General features: G+C 34.5%; 1 protein-coding gene across 1 annotated transcript; it reads right to left on the minus strand.

The window, feature by feature from the left end:
- Positions 1-18,710: 18,710 nt before the first annotated feature.
- Positions 18,711-20,198, minus strand: LOC145086631 (chalcone synthase 2-like). Its single transcript, XM_079024449.1, has 2 exons — positions 19,985-20,198; positions 18,711-19,881 (listed from the first exon to the last, which is right to left on the minus strand). The coding sequence occupies exons 1-2, from the start codon at positions 20,160-20,162 to the stop codon at positions 18,890-18,892; spliced, it is 1,170 nt and encodes a 389-aa protein (XP_078880575.1). The 5' UTR covers positions 20,163-20,198; the 3' UTR covers positions 18,711-18,889.
- Positions 20,199-20,433: the final 235 nt, after the last annotated feature.

Consider the following 20,433-nt stretch of genomic DNA (forward strand, 5'->3'; position numbering starts at 1 on the left):
ATGGGATAGGCATCTTCACATATTGATGATGTGTCGATGGAACGGCTATCATTTTGTGGATCCATGGTCTACGTAGTATAACATTATAAGAGGACGATGTATCAATTACACAAAAACGTTGTATAGATTTTACCCACTCTATGTGGATAGGAAGCTTGATTCCGTCGACGGTGTGTTTGGTTTCACCGCTGAATCCGATAAGAAGTGAGCATCTTCTAACTAGTTCAGACTCTGTGATGTTCATTATTTTTAATGCGTCCAGGAGTATAATATTCACTGAGGATCCTCCATCAACAAGGATCCTTCTGACGAAATGCTTAGCAATGTAAAGAGTGATTACTAACCCGTCATGGTGAGGATGCTAGAAGTATTGTATATCTCCTTCGTCGAAGGTTATCTCCTTCTAATTTCTGATTGACGTGTTCTTCTATGCTCCTTTTTCTTTGTCTGTTTTCGACACCTTGGCATGCCTATTTGCTGCAGGATAAGAGGTACCTCAAATGTTAGATCCTCTAGGGATCACATTGATTACCTTGTCATCAGCAGGAGGGGATCTCAGTCTGTCGAGGATCTTCTGAGGATCCTAATATTTATCTTTGGATCTCTCCTCTCTTCTCACAAGGATTATGTTGAGGTATCATTTTCCTAAGAGGTATCTTATCTCCTTCCTGACAGTTATGCAATCCTATGTGATATGACCAAAGTCCTCATGGTATGGACACCATTTAGACTTTTCCAAGCGGTGGATTTTTCTCCTCTTCTTGGCCATCTTGCTTTGTCTCCAAAATCCTGCAGAGCAAATATTACACCTGAAATATCCATAGAAAAACAATATTCAGTAATTTTAGGAAAGCCTTCTTCCTCTCCCTCATCTTCGAGGGCATTAACCCTATGATAGTTAGGTTTAAAATATGGTTTTGACTTATAGGATCTTTGGGCCAAGGAGTCGGCCTTTCTATTGGGGTGATCATAAGAGCTTGGTGGGTTGCTCCTCTTTTGGATATCCATGTCTTCTTCAAGCCTTATGAAACTTCACTACTAGAAAAATAGCCTTTTACGACGCGCAATGTGTGTCGTAAAATGCTCAGACGACGCGCAAATGCGTGTCAAGAAAGGCCCTGTCATAACGAGAGACGACACGCTTTTGCGCATCGTCTATAGATGACGCGCATTTACGACGCGCAGTTACGACACACAATTTACGACGCACATTTACGACACGCAAGGTGTATCAAGGAAGGCCCTGTCATAAAGGAAGACGACACACATTTGCGTGTCGTAACCTTACGACGCGCATTTACGACTCGCACTGCGTATCATTAAAGCCCATGTCAAGAAAGGCCATGTCATAAATGAAGATGACACACATTTATGCGTATTGTAATTTTATATGTTTTAAAAAAATATTATTTATAGATTTACTAATTTTCAAATTAAATTTGTATTTAATGTCTCATAATAGAAAATAAAATATCATCTACAAAAAATACAATCCGTTCACTACTGGAAACAAATATCTACCAAAGCAATCAATTTCATACATAACATCATGTCAAAAAATTGTATTACATTGGTATTAAGGGGATCAGATTGTACATAGTTATTAAAAGGTTTTACCTAACTATATAACCTAATACTACATTGCTATTAAGGAAAACCTTCTTGTTTCTGCTTCTTATTGTTATGCTTCTATTTCCACATGATACCTGCTTTCATCAACACATTAGTATTCAGAAAGGATTCAAGCATCATCAATGAATGTTATAAAATATTTAAATTTAATAAACATATAGTAACATACCTTTTTCCAAGAATCAAAGCTTCAATACAACCCATACCTGTATAAAATATTAAAATTTAATACACATGTAGATAATAAAAGTTAATATGAAAGAGTGAAATAGTGTTACTTTCCTCCCAAAAAAAGCACACTTTCTATTCTATGTATGTATAACCTTTCTAAAACCATTTACACATTAAGAATAAGATAAAACAAAATGTGAGAAAAAGCAATCAATGTGAGAAAAAGCAAAGTGTAACATTTGGACATGTACTTTAAAACTTCTATCTATTATACCAATGGGTAAAATATCACCCTTAGTTGGCAATATTATTATGGCACGTGCCTTATTAGCTGCAGCCCGTTGGAATGATTTTGTTAAGATTAGACTACAACTACACAACAAGAAAGAAAGCAAAAATGGAAGAAATTTTTTTTAAAAGAAAAAAAGAAAACTATCTATTGCTAATTAATGAGACAAGAAAACCTTCTTTTTAAAGGAAAAAAAAAAAGAAAACTATCTATTCCATACATGTCTTTTACAATACAAACATTTCACATCTTTCACTGTATCTTGTTTTACTTTTTCCTACATCTTTAATGCTTTCAAGGAGATTTGTTTGTGTCATGAGACATTTTCAACATTTAAGATAGTGGAACCTACCATATGTATTCTTGTCTTGCATATACTTGGAAGCATTAGCTTGATAGTATCATGTTGGATGGGTAAGATTTAGTGTATCAGGACCTCTTTCCCTTCCTACGATCGATTGTCAACATCAAATAACTGTAACAGGAAGATATGAAGGTATGATGATGCAACAAACAAACTAATGAAAGCAAGTTACTATTTCTTGTGTTTAACAAAAGTTAAATGCTACAAATAAAAACTTACTTCCATTTGATTGAAAAAAATAGACACTTACTTTCTGTTAACACAATATACACACATGCATCTGTCATCTTCTGCCAATTTGCCAGACACTAACATAAATTAGATTATATAAATATTAAATAAAAAACCAAGCTGATTAATAGAGATATAATTATTTAAAACCATTAATTCATCACCAATTATGAATTGTTTGTTAGGAATGACATTTTACCCCTCTCTTCCACCTTATACTACTCATAGTACAAAGGAACATGAAATTAGTAGTAGAATGAACTAAAGTGGAAATATCATAACATACTTTCAACTATTGAAATCACATGATTACCATGCCATCTTCCTTGATGTTCCCGTCTCCTACAACACTTAGGAGTCTAATAAATGAGCATTCCCCCCTTCAACGGTTAAACATATGATACACAAATTGAATGTACCTGTGTCTTAGTGACTTTTCAACCTTCTTATTGAACATTTTGATTAAGTAAGCATTTAGCTTTTGACGCACCATCATTTTCAAACTACAAAAATTGCAACTCAAATTATAATCTACATACTATGAAGATTTGAAAACAAAACGATCATAATATATATATATATATATATATATATATATATATATATATATATATATATATATATATATATATATATATATGTTTGAATTCAGAGTTTCTTTTCACTGATCATTATCAACTTTGTTACAGCCATTTAATCTATTAATGGCTGCTGCTGAAACACTAGTGGGTGCATGCAATGACATTGTCTGTGTAGATTTACCACTCAACTTTTTAAGGTGTTACACTTTATAAAGGATCATCCTACTTTTATACTAAGTAATTGCTTCCATCAGAGTAGATTTAACTTTTAAGCATACTCACACAAGGGTAACAATTACTATTTAATAAATAAAAGTTATTATAAAGATGAATGGGAATGTGGGCGTAGACAATGATGTTTTTTTTCAAGAAATTACTATAAAGAATGATCATTTGATCTACAATTTTCTAACACATTCCCGTTTACTTGCTTCATGTCAACGTTTACAAGAATGTTTCTTTGATTCCTTATAGTATTCAAAACCAGTTTCTTTATAAGAGAATCCTCCCTTCAATATGTTTTATTTGCAAAAAATCTACACTGTGATTGGTTCATATATTTAACAAGTTTAGAGATAAAGTAAGAATCTATGTAGATCTTGCTTGATTAGACAATACATACCATACCAATTACCAAACACTTAAAAGTTACTGAACCTTTTCTAATAAAATAACCAAAAAGAGCTCAAATGTTTGAAGTAAAAAAAAACTTCTGATAATACCTCCCTCCCAATAAAAAACTATATCACCCCCATAAAAGGGATAAAGAATCCAAAATATTTATGTACAGTTGGTCATCAATTACAAAAAATGGAAGGGGAATCATCGTGTAAATAAATAGTTGAGTTAAGAACTGAAGGTAATTAACAAGAAGGGAACACAATTAATTAAGTTTTAAGTTGTAACGCCTCTCCACAATTCTAGTTACATTGTATTAAGAAAAGACAACTATATCAAATATTAATTACAAGTAAACCTTAAGCTTCATGCTGTGAGCTGTAAAGAAAAAAATAAGACAACACAAAGGCAACAAACTCTTTTCTTCCATTTTAGAATTCGTCTTGTTTTCTTGTTTTTGTAATTTTATCCATTTGAGTACTACTTCTTGTTCGATAACAGATCCCAATATTTTTCTTTTTTGTTTTTGTTATGTTGTTTTTTTATTTGAGTTTGGATTTTGTTGGTTTGACTTTTGTGGATTTTGTTTGGTTTCAGGTTTCTTGTGGAGGAAGATGAAGGAGATTAAGAAGACGAAAGAGACAAGGGCATAATGATCATTTTCATAAATAAGCACTTGTGTCGTAATCATTACTCTTTAAATAATTCTGTAAAACATCTGAAATGCGTTCTTTCTGTGATTGTCATTAAGGATCCAAGAATCTATTTAGACATGAACTTTGTAGCTGAATCCATTGAAGAATCAATTAACACTCTCATTTTCATTCACGAGGGTAAAAGTTGAAATAAAATAGCTTTTACCATAGATTGAGCTCTACTGGAAATATATGCAGAAAGTGCAAATAAAATCCATAAATTGAGCTCTACTGGAAATATATGCAGATACCAAAAGAATTATTTTCGTTTAGTTTCCTCTTTATTACATATTTATTTACCGAGTATAAGACTCACATGAAGACAGTAGAGAAGGGACCTGGACATGATGATAAAAAAAAAAAAAACTTTATCAAAACTATGAGTAAATTAACCTAATCACTGCAGATTACCTAAAAAATCATAAACCCTAGAAATTTCTCTAGATTAATTTGGGGAAGTTGCATAGTAACTGAAACATACATAAGGCTTAGAAATCTATTAACATGTAACGTACCTAATTGATGCATAAGCATTTTAGTAGTTTACCCCACTTTCACCACTGACCAAGATCGAGTTGCTTTTTCCTTCATTAGCCATTGCCCTGATACATTCATTATAAAATAAAGAGGTGGGGAGAGGAGATAACCTAAAAGATGAATCTGCAATTGCAAAACATGAGAATCTAGCTCCCCAAATGTTGTTCCTTTGTAGTGTTGCATCATTGTGTAGACGTTGAAATAAGAGAAAATAAAGATACCTGAGAGAAAAAATGGAAGCCGTAATTATCAGAATTAATGAGACATTCAGAAGAAACAACACACAATGAAAAGGAAGAAGAAAGCTTCTTGTTCGTTTATTGCTTCCAGATAGGATGGGCACTTATTTTTTTTAGGAGAACCGACGATAGAGGGTTGAATAGGGCCATAGGAGCCACTGTTACAACCTATCAATTTCATTCATGAAGTATTATGGGAATAATACAAGAGGAGAATGTCGATTGAAATTTCAAATGAAGTATTAAAAGATGCTAGACGAAAAACCTGATAGAAGTTGTCGGAGCCAGAACCAACAGAACTACCGATGGTATTATTGAAACGAACAGGGACGTGATATAATATGTGACATAGCATCACCTCGAGGTCCTCCTCTACCTGATTTGATTTGAGAGGCATGTATTCAACAAGGATTTTTGGGGAAATCGTCGTTCCTCAATCCGGTTGTACCTGAAGAATAAAGTATCCTGACAACATCAGATTGAGAAATGGAGGGAGACAGAGCGGCATGGTGGTGGCGATGGGACCAATGGATGTAACGACGAGAAAGGCTACAGGGAAGAAGATGGGTTTTAGGTTATAGAGAGAGAGAGAGAGAGAGAGAGAGAGAAAGGAAGATGAAGACCCTAGGCTTCTTTCTTGTTGATTGGAAGCAGAGCGGGGGTTAATTTTCACATAGGCGGGGTTTTAATTTTTGGAGATTTCATTTCCCGCTCAAAACGTGTGTTTCATTAAAAAAATATAAAGCGACACACTTACATGACACACATTTTATAATAGGCGTCCTCCGTATTTCTTTTTTTTTCTTTTCTGACACTAATTTCAGGGCACGCACAAAAGCGTGTCCTCTATCCTTTAAATTTTATAAGAGATGCCATTATTTTTCGGACACACGCTTTTGCATATCGTAAATCACTGTGTGTCATTGTTTGCGCGTCATTAAAGGCTATTTTTCTAGTAGTGCTTAATGCTTTGCTCCTAACTTTGTCCATCCTTTTATGTGGAGTCATCATGAGATCTTCGTACAAAGGAGAGCCCTTCTTTAAGCCCATTTTAATTTCTTCAACTGTAGTTGCCATGTTGATGTTGGGGATACTCATAACATTTATGCCAAACCTTTTCACAAAATTCCTAAAGGATTCCTTCAGATCCTGGACCACCCGATACAGATCACTAGTGATCTTTTCGAATTTTCAGCTACAAGAAAATTGATTGTTAAATAAATTAACTAAATCTGCAAACGATGTAATAGAGCAAGGAGGAACGCTAAGAAGCCATTTTAAAGTCGTTCCTTTGAGGTTTGAACTAAAACCCTTCCATAGGCAAGCTTCTTTAAAGTGAGTGGGATGGGAATGATCTCCATCATTTCCCTGTATTGTGCCACGTGCTCCTCAGGATCTGTAGTCCCGTCATAAGGCTTCACGTTGGCGGTTTGGAAGCGCTTTGGGACCTCGGTATCAGCTATTTCTGGAAAAAATCTTGTAGGGGATACTTCTGGTACATCTTGAACTACTCCAGCCACACTCGAGATTAATTGTCATTATTGTTGTAGCTCCTTAGCCATGATCGGGCTTAAACATATATCAAGGTCACTAGAGTTAGTGTTAAGGATATTATTATTGATTTGGTTACCAGGATCCTTGTTAGTGGGAGTAATGAAGGTTTTGTTGGGATCTTGGGTTGTATAGGCTTCCTCTCTTGAAGTTGCGCCCCAGGCGGAAACAGAAGCCAGTGTTGAGGATCCTATCTTGCGGAGAATCGTTGAGGATCTTGTGTTTTCGATTTTTAGGATCTTGGGCTGCATGATCGAGGGTGCTGTTCTTGAGGCTTGTGGATTTCGATCCTCATTCTCTCCAATTCCTTGAGAACTGTCCTGTTATCCTCCTGCTATTGGGCGACTTGTTGTCCTAGTATCTTCATCATAGTGAAGATTTCATTGTTGAAAATTAGCACATGAGGATCTTAGTGTCCTTGTGTAATGATCGGAGAGGTGTTTTTCTTCGATGCTTCCGAGGCTTTCTTGGGAGCTCCAGCTAGAGGTGGTGGAAGGTTTTTGGAGGAAATTTGAGGAATTGAGGAATAGGACATGGTCGATTGTGTAGACATGATTTTTCAAGATATTCTGAACAGCACGGTCCCACGGATGGCGCCAGATTGTTTTGGTCAAAAGTTACACAAGTGAAACTCAACCAAATTGTATGACAAGCTATGATGTTCATAATAAACATGTACGAAATGATGATCATAGTTACACAAGTGTTTTACAAGGAAATCCCTTGATCATTGGTAGTATCTCTGGCACAAAACCTTAGGAGGTGATAATGATCACATACCTTGATGATTTTGTTGATTGAAAATGTTGATTATATAGATGAATGTAAAAATAGAAGTAAAAGTAGCATAGATAAGCTAAGTGTGTTCTTTGTGTGTGTAACACAAGTGCTATTTATAGTCTAAACCAAATAGCTAGAAGACCGGTAATTCCAGGATCCTCCAAGATCAGATTATAGACTTTATTTGACATGGTATTCCGGGTCTTTTGCATGGTCAAGATGATTCTTCGTTGAGAATAAGTCTTTAGCTGACTATTTCTGCACATGTGAGAAAAATAAAGCATATAACCGTTATATATGTTAGGAAAATAAATGATAATAAACAGGATCCTAAAGTATGTTTAAGGATCCTGAGGTTTGAGGATCCTGAATGTAATTCCAGGATCCTAGCCCTAACAACAGGTATGTATCTTCTCCATACATTTTTATTTCTGTTGATTATTTTGTTTATATCGTGGTGTTTTGTTTTACGATTGCTCTTTGTAAACGGTATTTCTGGTTTGGTAATGTTTGATGCGGGAGCTACCCGATCCTTTTATATCTCTTGCGCTAACCAAGAGGTTTGTCGGTGCTCTGGTGGAGCTGGATTGTCCATTAGAGGTTGAGATTGTTGATGATCGTCATGTGCAAGTGTTTAGGGTTCATCGGGGTTGTGTCTTGGAGTTGTTCAGAGAGCATCTGATTGATTTGGTTCCTATTCCCATGCGTGAGACCAAGGTTATAGTGGGGATGGATTGGCTGAGCCCCAATGAGTTAATGATTAAACATCTAACAATGTTCCAAAAGCCCTAAAGAGCCCTAAAGTCTATAAGCTTTAAAACCTAAAAACTTTATAAGACTTGTTATGAACCTCATTATATCAAATTTAAATAATTAAGTTATGGGGTATAATCAAAGACATAAAAATTTAATTATCAAACATTAATCATATTTTATGAGTTAAAAACAAAGACTTTTAATAAATTAAGATTTAAATAAAGAAGCCTTTTTACAAAAATTAGGATTTTATAAAAAGTTGTTGGGAGAATTTATTTAATTTGAATTAGGAGAGAGAGGGCCTCTCTCCTTCTCCCAAAATCTGGCTACCCTCTCTCCAATGCCCTCTTTTCCCTAAAATTTTAATCAATATATCATTTCTTCACTCCATCTCCCTCTCTTCTCTCTCTCTCTCTCTCACACACACACACTCCACCACTTACAACACTCATTTTCTCTCTTTCTCCCTCTAAAACCATGAAAATCTCCAGCCAAGAACACCTCCCAAGCTCAAAACCTTCATCTTCTAGAGTTATTCTTCAAGGTAATCACGGAAATCCTTCATTCTCCTTCACTTTTCTTTTTAGTTTTAAAAGTTTGCTTACACTTCTACTTCTCCTACACCATTCTTTATGAACATTCATGAGCATAACCATGAATATCAAGTTTTATGATGATGATGGTAGGATTTCACCCAAGAACAACATGCATGTTGTTTAATGCTGAAATCCAAGGACCAACACCTATGTCAAACCCTAGAATATGGATTTTTACAAGTTTTAAAGGTTCATCCACCTTATGCATCCAAAATTTTCCTTTGAAAACATCACTATGAACAAAAAAATGTCCATGCATGATCTTCAAACCGTGATGCATGTGATGAACATCATGTTTAAGAGCTTGATGATCAAAGTACATTACTAATAGTGCATTTAAAGGATCTTATCATAAAAAATCTAAATATCCTTTTCTGTTCAAAACAAAATTTTCTTTGAATCCCAGTAAGATAATAACAGGATATAAAAAATCCCAAGAGTTGTTTTCATGTCTTTGATATGTTATAATTGTTACCAAAAAAACAAGGCTATAAATCATTTAAAATACTTTCTGAGGTCCATAAATCCTAGATAAATTCGTGGATGACCCCTATTGTAAATAATGGCCTCTCATTAAGGTTCATCGATTTTTTTACCGTTTAGTACGGTTTTTAATTTTCTTCTTTTAGTTCCAATAAATAATAAAACCACTTTAGAGAATGTGAAATGATCATCAATGTTTTTTCGTAGCTCCTACCCTATGTGGAATACTTAGAAAAATATTTTGGGAATTTTTCATAATGTATATCTATTTTTCTATGATTTTTGTGTAATAATGGGCTAAAAACGAAAAAAATAGTTTTACTCATCCAAAATTCATGAAACTTTACCAGAACACTTTATCATATATTAGGATGCCACATAAAAAGTTGTACAATTTTTGTTTTTTTGTATGCTAGTTTTCTTCTATTTTCCTAAGATTAAATACACTTAAATCCACAAAATCAGACTCCAATATATACAAATCATCTTTGGTATTTTTCCTAGATTATGTATACTATATATCAAGTTTACAAAAAGTTTGGTAATTTCCCTTAGCTGTTTAGTAATTATTCACAAATTAATGCTTATTTAAGTGAATAAAACAAGGAAAAATAGTCAAACTGACTAAAAAGTAACTTTATATTTTTCCCAACTTTTATATGTTTAATAGCACTGGTAAAAAAAGTTTGGGGAATTTTGGAAACTGTTTTCTAATTATCTCCAATTTTTTTAGAATAAATTCACAAAAATCGTAAAATCAGGTTAAACTGTAAAAAAAATAAAATATTGTATTTTTCCTAGACCATGTATCTTAAATAACAATATTACAAAATGTTTGGGAATTTTTACCATCTGAATGTTATTTTTCACGAATTTATATTTATATAAAGGCTTAAAATTTTGGAAAAATAGGTAATCACATCAAAAAATCAAGGGGAATTTTCTGGAAGACCTCTACTATATTTGGAATGAAAATATAAAGCTTAAATTTTTTTGGAAACTGTTTGATAACATTTTTGGATTTTAAGAGTTTATAACACCTTTAAATGTGTTGAAACACCCTCAATTAATATTACAAAAATCTGGAAAATAACATACAAAATTGTCTTAATCACATGAGTTATAAAATTTCACCATTTCATAAAAATTGTTACCAATTAATATAAAACCAATATTAGAACAAAAATTTAGCATTTCTCTATATGTAGAATTTAGTATATTAGCTTTAGATTTCGACATAGAAACTCACTAGCGTGTGCTTGATGTCATAGGATCCCTAATAAGGCATTGGTGTATTTTGAGGCACCACTTGTAGCAACTTCAAACATTGTGAGTATTCACGCCTCCTTCAATTTTCGATTTTTGTGTTTTGGGGTGGAAAAGCATGTCCAAAAAACTATTTATTGTTCGTTGTATTTAAATTGTTTTGTATCAAACTTGATTGTAATACTTTGCTATGTATGTCTATGCAACTTGAAACATGAGGCATTATCGTCTTAAGTCCCTTCCACTTTACCTCAACCATTAACTCTTTGAGCCAATGGTCATTATGGATAGCGCTATGAGGAATTGACAACTTCGTACTCGCCCGATTGCTTGAGTGTATGATACCATATTCATCTATGGAACGATTAGCATAGATCATAATAGGGCATCAATCATAAGCATGGTTGTGAACTCATTGTTTGTTCATATACGTACAAACTAGATTACTTATTATAGCAACGAACTTTGTTTCTCATTACAGCAACAAACTTTTATTACTGGAAACTTATTTACTTGTCTTAGCAATAAACGTGTTTACTTATTATACCAACGAACTTTGTTTCTCATTATAACAATGTACTTTTATTTATGGAAACTTTTATACCAAATATTGATTTAGTAAACATGTGAAATCACCAACTATTTTCATAGTTGACCCTCGTTTTACATGCTTTTTCAGGATATATTAGTAAGTGGATATAACGATTCATCATCATAGAGTATGCTGCATCGTGTGGAAGTTATTTTATGAACTTAACTTTTAAACAATGTTATTTTGGGAAACTTGTATTTTATTTTGTTTAAATTATGGATTGTAAACTTTTAACTACTACTATGGTGATGTATCTTTACCTTTTGCAATGAAACCTTTATCACTGTCATATCTTGCGTTTTCGCTTTAGCGGGGTGTGACAGTTAATGTAACAACAGCAAAATTCAGGTCAAAATTTAAACTTTTATAAAACCGTAATTAAGTATACTAAGTGGTAGATATCGTAACAAGGTTTTCATACAAAGAAAGAACACACAAATCCGAGTTATAACGAAGGAGTTATGACCATTCTAAGATTTCCGACAAAACCGGCAACACCGATTAAACAAAAAACGCGAAGTTCCAATACAATACTTTTTAGCCTTAAATATCTAAATGAAAGTAATAGTTATCATTAAACCGTGAACATACATAAAAAGAACGTCCAAATCTGACTTCGTATGAGGAAGTTATGATTTTTCTAAGTTACAGATATAGTAGTAGGCAGCTAAAAACTCGAATCGGAGATCGAGCGACTTTTGGCCGGAATGACCTAAACGAGAATCAAAGGTCTCGACAATGGTAATTCAACGGTAAAAAGTCTGGCAAAAACCGACGTCAGATAAAGAAATTATGAATTTCTAAAGAAATTCCTTAATCACGACATTTTAAAAATATAATATTAAAAATAATTTCGGAAATTGCCGACGGAATCTAAACGAAAGTTGTAGATCGTAGTCTCACCTTCGTGTGGATATAAAGAACGTCGAAAACGGAGTTCGTAGGAAGGAGATATGAATTTTAGAAGTTTATTTAAAATAAATATAAATTTAAATATAAACTTCCAGTATTATCCGAAGAACGAGTCAGCGGTCCGATCCTTCGTACGCCCCGCGTACCCTCGTACGCCCAGCATACTCGGATGCTAGGCTCCGGTTCGTCCACGTCGCCCCTACTCCTCTATGCCCTCCCATCCGAAGTACGTAAGCGATGACGCCCCAGTATGCCCCGCGTACCCTCGTACGCCCAGCGTACCGAGGGGGTTCAGCACCCCTATAAAAGGAATGTGAGGGTTCCGGGCAAACTTGCTCATTTCTCTCACGATCTTGCCTCGTTTTCCGTCCCCGCACTACCCCGAAGCCCTGGTCATTTTGCTCAAGTCCCGAAGGTCGATTTTACTCCCGAGATTCCCGAGAATCCCGAGAAAAATCCGTTTCCCGAGACGAAACTCTGCCCGATTTTCCATCTCGCTATCTTCAAACTTTCAAGTGAGTTCATACCCCTACAACCACACTTTAAATGCTTTTTAAATGCTTTTTAAACACTTTTAAGGGGGGGAATACAAGTAAACACACGACTAAAATCGTGTGAAACATCGATCTTTTGATATACTTTTCATATTGTTGTTTTAACTAATCTTATGAAGTTATTATCATGCAAAACACCTCACAACACAGCTTTACCCTCTTGGGATACAAAATGTTTTATAAATAGAAATAATGTTTTATTTATACGTTTACATACAAATACATCATATCAAGGGTAACATTCTTTACTAAATCATTTTATGCATTCAAAGAAATTATGATTTATGCTTTGTCAAACATTGTGAAAAAGGATAAACTTTGCATACAAAACTACTACGTTAATACAGACTTAGTTGAGAATCCGTGAGACGTGTACATCTTCAAATCATACCTTTTTGCTAAAAGGTACCGCTTCAAGTCCTGTCTATAACCAGAGTCTCCCGTTCGGAGAACGTGTCAAATGTGTATAGATCTATACGGGAAGTTATGATCCCGCGCCCTGACTGTTAGCTACAGTCCGTCTTTTGGGGTGACAGTTTGTCATAACGCTACGACGCCTGAAGAACGTCGTTACAGGCATATTATGTTTAGTATGGTTATAAAACTCACTGGATATACAATTATTATGATATTATGCTTTTATGAACGAGTAGCTATTAAAACTATTCTTCATCTAACAAGTACGAGCTTCATATAGCTTTATTATATAAAACTATGCCACAACTTTCAAGCACGTCGGTTGCTTGCGATTTTCGGTCTTAGAGACTGCTAGTTATGTTAGGAAAATAAGGGTTTTTCATGCATCTAAAACAAACAACTAATAGGAAAATAAGAGATTTTTCTGGTACAATTAGTTACAACTTATAACACGAACATTCATATGCATTTCATACTCTTATAAGAAAATAAGGGTTTTTCTTGGAAAACACAACAAATCATATCTCAACTATTAGGGAAAATATGGGATTTTCTGGATCTAATACATTCATTTTCAACACAACGAATCATAACTCTTTACATTTGAAATACTGCATTTTCTGGGAAAATATACACTCATTTTGGAATGGCATTCAATGTTTCTAAATCACTTATTAACTCACCAACTTAATTGTTGACACTTTTTCTTTGAAATAACTTATATTCTCAGGGAACCGTTAAGCAGGTTTGGAAATCAACTTTTGGGGATTAACGTGCTGACGTTAATTACTTCTTTTGAAGGATGTTTATGTATTTATATTTTGAACATGTAACGAATACAATTATGTAAACATTTTGGAAACCTTAATATATATGGTGGTGTGTACTTTCCTTTTTATGAACTGTTATGAAACTGAATATGACGTCCTCCGCCCCCGAACGTTTCTGTCGTTCTGGTTTGGGGGTGTGACAGTTAAGGTCCTTAAATATGGTCCGATACCCAAAAATTAGGGTTTGGAAACTGCATGAGTACGCCCAGTGTACTCAAGGATGACCACATCATCTTTAATGATGTACGCCTAACATACATACCATTTCCCACTCTCATCCTAACTTCCAATGATCATAACTTCTTCGCCCCAACTCTATTTTTGGCGTTTTTATATGTACAAAAATGTAGAAGAGCCTTAAAATCCTCTCTCATCCCTTTTGACTTAAAGCTTACCGAACTAGAGTCCTTACTTCATAAAAGAAGTCTAAAGCATCACTTTTACCATTATACCCTCTAACTCCAAAACACATCCGAGAACTTGGATCACATAACCTATATAATCCACATCCAATTGGGTCTAAACTCCATTCCTTTAAAATCCCAGTGCCTCTAATTATCCACTAATTGTCCATAATTCCCGAAATAAGAAATTTCTTGAAACCTTATGTTACATGGTATGTGATAGAATACTATTCAATTTATCACAACTTAAGAACCACTTACATCATCTGAGCTCTATAATCCCATTTCATAGATGTTTATATATATATGATAGAATACTATTCAATTTATCACAACTTAAGAACCACTTACGTCATCTGAGCTCTATAATCCCATTTATATATATATATATATATATATATATATATATATATATATATATATATATATATATATATATATATATTCAAACATTACTCGATTTATTAATACTTAAAGAATATTTGTGTTATCTCGATTTGGGAGTTATACCTCTACTCCCCTCCACTTCTAGCAAGTACCCCACTCTAGTATTTCTTGAGTTACGTCTTGGTTCACCCTTAAGCCGTCAAAACTAATATAGGAGAATCCACCTTTAAACCGCATCACGATAAATGATTTTATGTGTTCACCTTAAGTATGTTACCTTTAATGTTCACTTTACACTATCACACCATGGTCTTACCCAACCATGTGGTGGTCTTACCCTTACCGCAGTGTGTTTTTCACTTCTTAATTAATGTATTCTTCTTTTGACCGGGTCAAATATACTCCTTGTTCTATTGTGGTTAGCAAGGTCCATTGGTATTTTATTTACTTTTCCACGTTGTATCTTTCAAGCCACCATGTTGTGGTTTCACTTCCATTTCGGTCGCTTGTTATCATTCGAATTATGCAACATTAGCACTCTTAATTTTCAAACATCTCACATCACATGGATGTCGCAATGTCACTATGTCATGTAATACAATATCATTCATCATCATGCATACTGTAACGTCTATTACGACATCATATATACATACCTACACTGTATCATATACCATAGAAGGCACCTGACATAGTAATAGCAGTGCCTCGGTTAGTTCATATAACCTATGCACAATTCCAATAATATGCGAAGATATCATCTCTAAATTACCTTCCAAGTTGTCCAGACATACCACTCTTATTCTAGTTCCACCATTCTCACATAGACAATATTCTAAATTGTTCTTAACAATTATTTAAATATTATTGCCTAATATAACGATGATAATGCTTTAGTCATATCATATGGCTTTAGCATAACTTCCAAAAACGCACGCAAGCACACACTATCTTGAAAGAGTCTCTTACCTATGTTTACTAATTATATCACTTTAGACATAGAAGTCTAGTCGAAATCAATTTATTCCTAAAAAAACCATGGCTCTTATACCAAACTATAACACCATAACTTTTAAACGCCATTTATATTGATAAAAATACGATTTTATAAAAATTTTCAATATTTATTAGCTTCATAGTCCTTCAATGGTACACATCAATATTGATAAGCATATTAAAAGAGAAAAGGATTCTATACCCTTTTTTACTCCTTTCGTCATCTTCACTAGTCACAGGCTCTCCTCTCTGGAATGTATATATGGGTACATAGATTTAGAAAATAACACATATGTAACGTTGAAGTCTCGTGATTCACATGAGGTTTAGACACCACATATATTCATTAAGTAAATACGCTTACCATATTTAATCAAACGGCAAGTACAAATAACTTTAATAAATTTCAGGCATATAATCCTAACAAGTTGGATCCTAGCACATATGGGATACTACAATCGCTATCTAGCTCGCAACTAGTTCCTTAATTTGGTATACTTCAATCCCTGGCTAATTACTAGTTGGATGCATACAAATGGGATACCTCCATTGATCCCTAGCCAATCATTTGTCGACTGCATCATAATGGGATGCTTAAATCCCTAGTTAGCATAAAGCAACCCGATTTATTAGGGATACCTCAATCCCTAACTAGCATACAACTAGCTTCTTTCACAATACTCATTTTAAGAGTATACACGATAATTTCAAACAACGATGGCTAACTAAGCCTTTAATATTTGGCTTTTCGCAAGCCTATATCACATCCACGCATTTCACAAACACATTAAATGTCAAATATTTTACTTTTATGTACCCACAAAAATACAACATGTGCTCAGTTGGCTAATTGATGAAGACTAATTGCTAGTCTGACTTCATGTCTTGAAACGTTTTCCACTATACCATTCATACAAACCTCACATCGGCATCGATTCCTTGGTGTCGACATTAACACACACTCTCGTACCCAGAACCTTGTTTGCCAACCAACTCAGACCTCCGCCGAATGCATACACGAAGATGGCCAGAAACCTTATATTCATAGGGTGGTATGGTCAGCCCCACGTCGCGGCATTCCCTTTGTCACGTCGTGGAAACTGCCACATGTTACTCTGACACTGCCATGTGTCCCACTTCGTCATCATATTTCCATGTCATGTCTATAATTTATCCACGTCATGGTGAATATAGGTTCCACGTGTCACTACGATGTTGCTGATACATCTCCAAGCTATCTGTACACTCTCCACGTCGTGGCTATAACATACTTTTAAAATGATCGTATTTCTCCCTATAAACTCTATTTTCAACGTTCTTTATATCCACATGACCATCTCGAGAAGCTATACGACTTCCTATCATTAGTATCCTATTAATGACATTGCATTTATGATTTGATTTATTGTTAATAAGGTAGCAATTTTCCATTCGTTACGGTAAACCTATAATGGAACATTTATTTGGGTCGAGATGGATATGGAGTATTGAAATTCTCCCTTTGTGGAGATCAAAGCTATCAAGTTAGTAAGCTATAAGTCCAAAGGGTCCGCGATTAGAGAAGAGGTGAAGATGTGAGGAGAGACTGAGATTGAGTCATTGTCGGAGTGGGAGCCGGTCCTTAGCAAAGTTTATACGAAACACATTTTATTAAACAACTTAAAAATATAAATTCTTTTAATTTCAATTTGTTGTCTTGCAACAACATGTTGTTGCCAAAATCTTAAAAAAACGGGGTCGCCTCCTTACTTCAATAAAATAATTAAAAAACAAATTCTTTTCATTTTTGTTTTATGGCAACGACATGTCGTCATAGTATGTCAAAAACTCACCTAATTTCTTTTTGCTCTCATCTAACTTATTGAGAGGACATGTCGTTGTTGTAGTTCTAGAGGTCAAAATTCTTTTAGTCCATTTTATGCCGACGGCACGTCTTTGGTACATGTCCATTTATAGCTACATAGGTAGTCCCTGTAAGTACATAGTAATGAAATAGTCAACATTAGTTAAAATTCATATTAATAGGATAGTTAAAATTAATAGGATATAAGATAACTAAATTTGAAAACTTCGGAGATGAAATATTCAAAATATTTTACTATAATTAAAAAATATATTTTGTTTTATGGTAAAATAATAAACAATTGTTTTTAAAAATACGTTGAAACCTCAAGAATGTATATTTCAAATCCTGGTGTAAGATATCAAGATAAACAAATTTGTGCGGGTTGCACCTTGCTCGTTGTATTTTCTTGACCAATGTAAAATTATTTGTTTAACTAGAACATTCATAATAGTGAGTTGAATTAAGGTGACAAATTTAGTTGTCCTCTTTATATTCAATAGATTCTAAAATTCAATAATCATTCAAGAGGGAAAAATAAATGTTTTTAAACATTTAAATAAATATGGTAATGTTTCATTTAATTTTGTGGACTTCAATACATTAGGAATAGAGCATCTATAATGGGAAGTTTAATGGAAGAGTTGAATGAGGTGTCATGCCTATTTGTCATTCAATAAATAGAACTCCAACATTGTGAAATGTCACCTTGACATTCAATGAATTTGGAGTTCAATGACCGTTGAACTCTTCAATGAGAAAATAAAAGTCTTTTAAATCTGTAAATAAATATTTTTTTAATATGTTCTATTGAACTTGTAGAGTTTAATGCATTGTGAGATAAAAATGAATAAAATTATATGAAATAGTGAATGATAATGTAGCACTCCATTGAACTCTATTGTGGATGCACTAAAATATGATGTCACAATCAATTAAAATCTGAATTTCAACACATTATGGATAGATTATGGATAACTTAGAAATATAGGAAAGATATAGATTACAATTTCATGACAAGAAAAAACATAATGAAATGAAATAATCACACATGCGTTACAATAATAAAGGAAACTACAATTTCAATGAATTAATGTAACGTGGTAGATGTTAGCACACCATTAATCCTGCATCCATGCATAACGAAAACACTGAGATACGCTACTTAAATTGAAACACTATGGAGAACCACGGTATCAACAGTAAGACCAGGTCCGAATCCAAACAAAACCCCCCAATCTAGACCTTCTCCGGTAGTTTTGAACCCATCGGTAACCGAAGAGTGTCGCATTTCGTTTAGGATAAAGAGGACACTAGCACATGACAAGTTCCCATATTCACTGAGTACGTGGCGAGTAGCCCGTAGTTTATCTGGGGTAAGGCTTAGGCTTTCCTCCACTTGGTCCAAGATCGCACGGCCACCTGGATGTGGGACCCAGAAAAGTGAGTTCCAATCAACGATACCGAAGGGTTGAAAGGCCTCTACCAAGCTCTTTTCAATATGTTTAGAGATAAGTAAAGGAACGTTTTTGAGAAGATGAAGTGTAAGCCCGGCTTCACGAAGGTGCCCTTCAATTGCACCCTCGCTATCTGGGAGAATAGTTTGGGAAGCAGAAACAATCTGAAAAAGTGGCTTTTCGACATCATGCAATGGATCAGAGCCAACTATGATAGCTGCTGCCCCATCACCAAACAAAGCCTGACCTACAAGGCTATCAACATGCTTTTCATCGGGCCCACGGAAAGTTAGTGCAGTGATCTCCGAGCAAACGATTAAAACACGGGCTCCCTTGTTGTTCTCGGCCATGTCCTTAGCCAAACGAAGGACTGTGCCACCAGCGAAACACCCTTGGGTGTACATCATCACACGTTTGACTGAAGGAGGAAGGCCAAGGAGCTTTATCAGCTTGTAATCAGCTCCCGGCATGTCAACGCCGGTGGTGGTGCAAAACACCACGTGGGTGATCTTTGATTTTGGTTGGCCCCATTCTTTGATGGCCTGAGCCGCTGCTTCTGCACCGAGCTTTGGTATTTCCACGATTGCAATCTCTTGTCTTTCATCTAAAGATGGTACCATGTGGGCACAAAACTCTGGCTTCTGTTTTAGTAATTCCTCTGTCAAGCACGTGTATCGTTTTTTGACCATGGATTTTTCACCTGAAGATCACATTAGGAAAAGAGATCGGTTAAAAACGAAAATTATGAACTACAATTACGTTAACTAACAAGTAGTATAGTACATACTACATAGATAACTTACACATGCGTCTAAATTTTTCCTTAAGTTCTGTCTTGTGCTCGCTTTTTGTAATACGAAAATAGTAATCGGGATACGTGCTTTGGAGCACACAATTTGGTGGTGTTGCTGTGCCGATAGCAATAATTGTTGCTGGACCTTCTGCTCGTTGGGTCTTTACGAATTCGTCAACACTAACCATTTTCTGTTGAAGGTAGGAAAGGTGGCGCTTACTTAGTTAAATTATAAATTTGTGTGTTGAGTGATAGTTGCATATTGGCAATTTATACAAAAATGTTGCTTGAGGTCGAGGGGTATCACATGTAGGGTGTCGATCACATGTATTGAAACTATACAAAAAGTGTGTATTAGATTATTATAGATCTATAAAACTTATTAAGAAAACGTAAATTTACGATAATGTTAAATAAATTTAAAGTACTGACTTTATGTATTAATAAAACTTTATAGTA

Source organism: Lactuca serriola, chromosome 2 (genome assembly GCF_051521515.1).
Source record: "Lactuca serriola cultivar US96UC23 chromosome 2, Lser_US96UC23_V15, whole genome shotgun sequence".
NCBI lineage: Eukaryota > Viridiplantae > Streptophyta > Magnoliopsida > Asterales > Asteraceae > Lactuca > Lactuca serriola.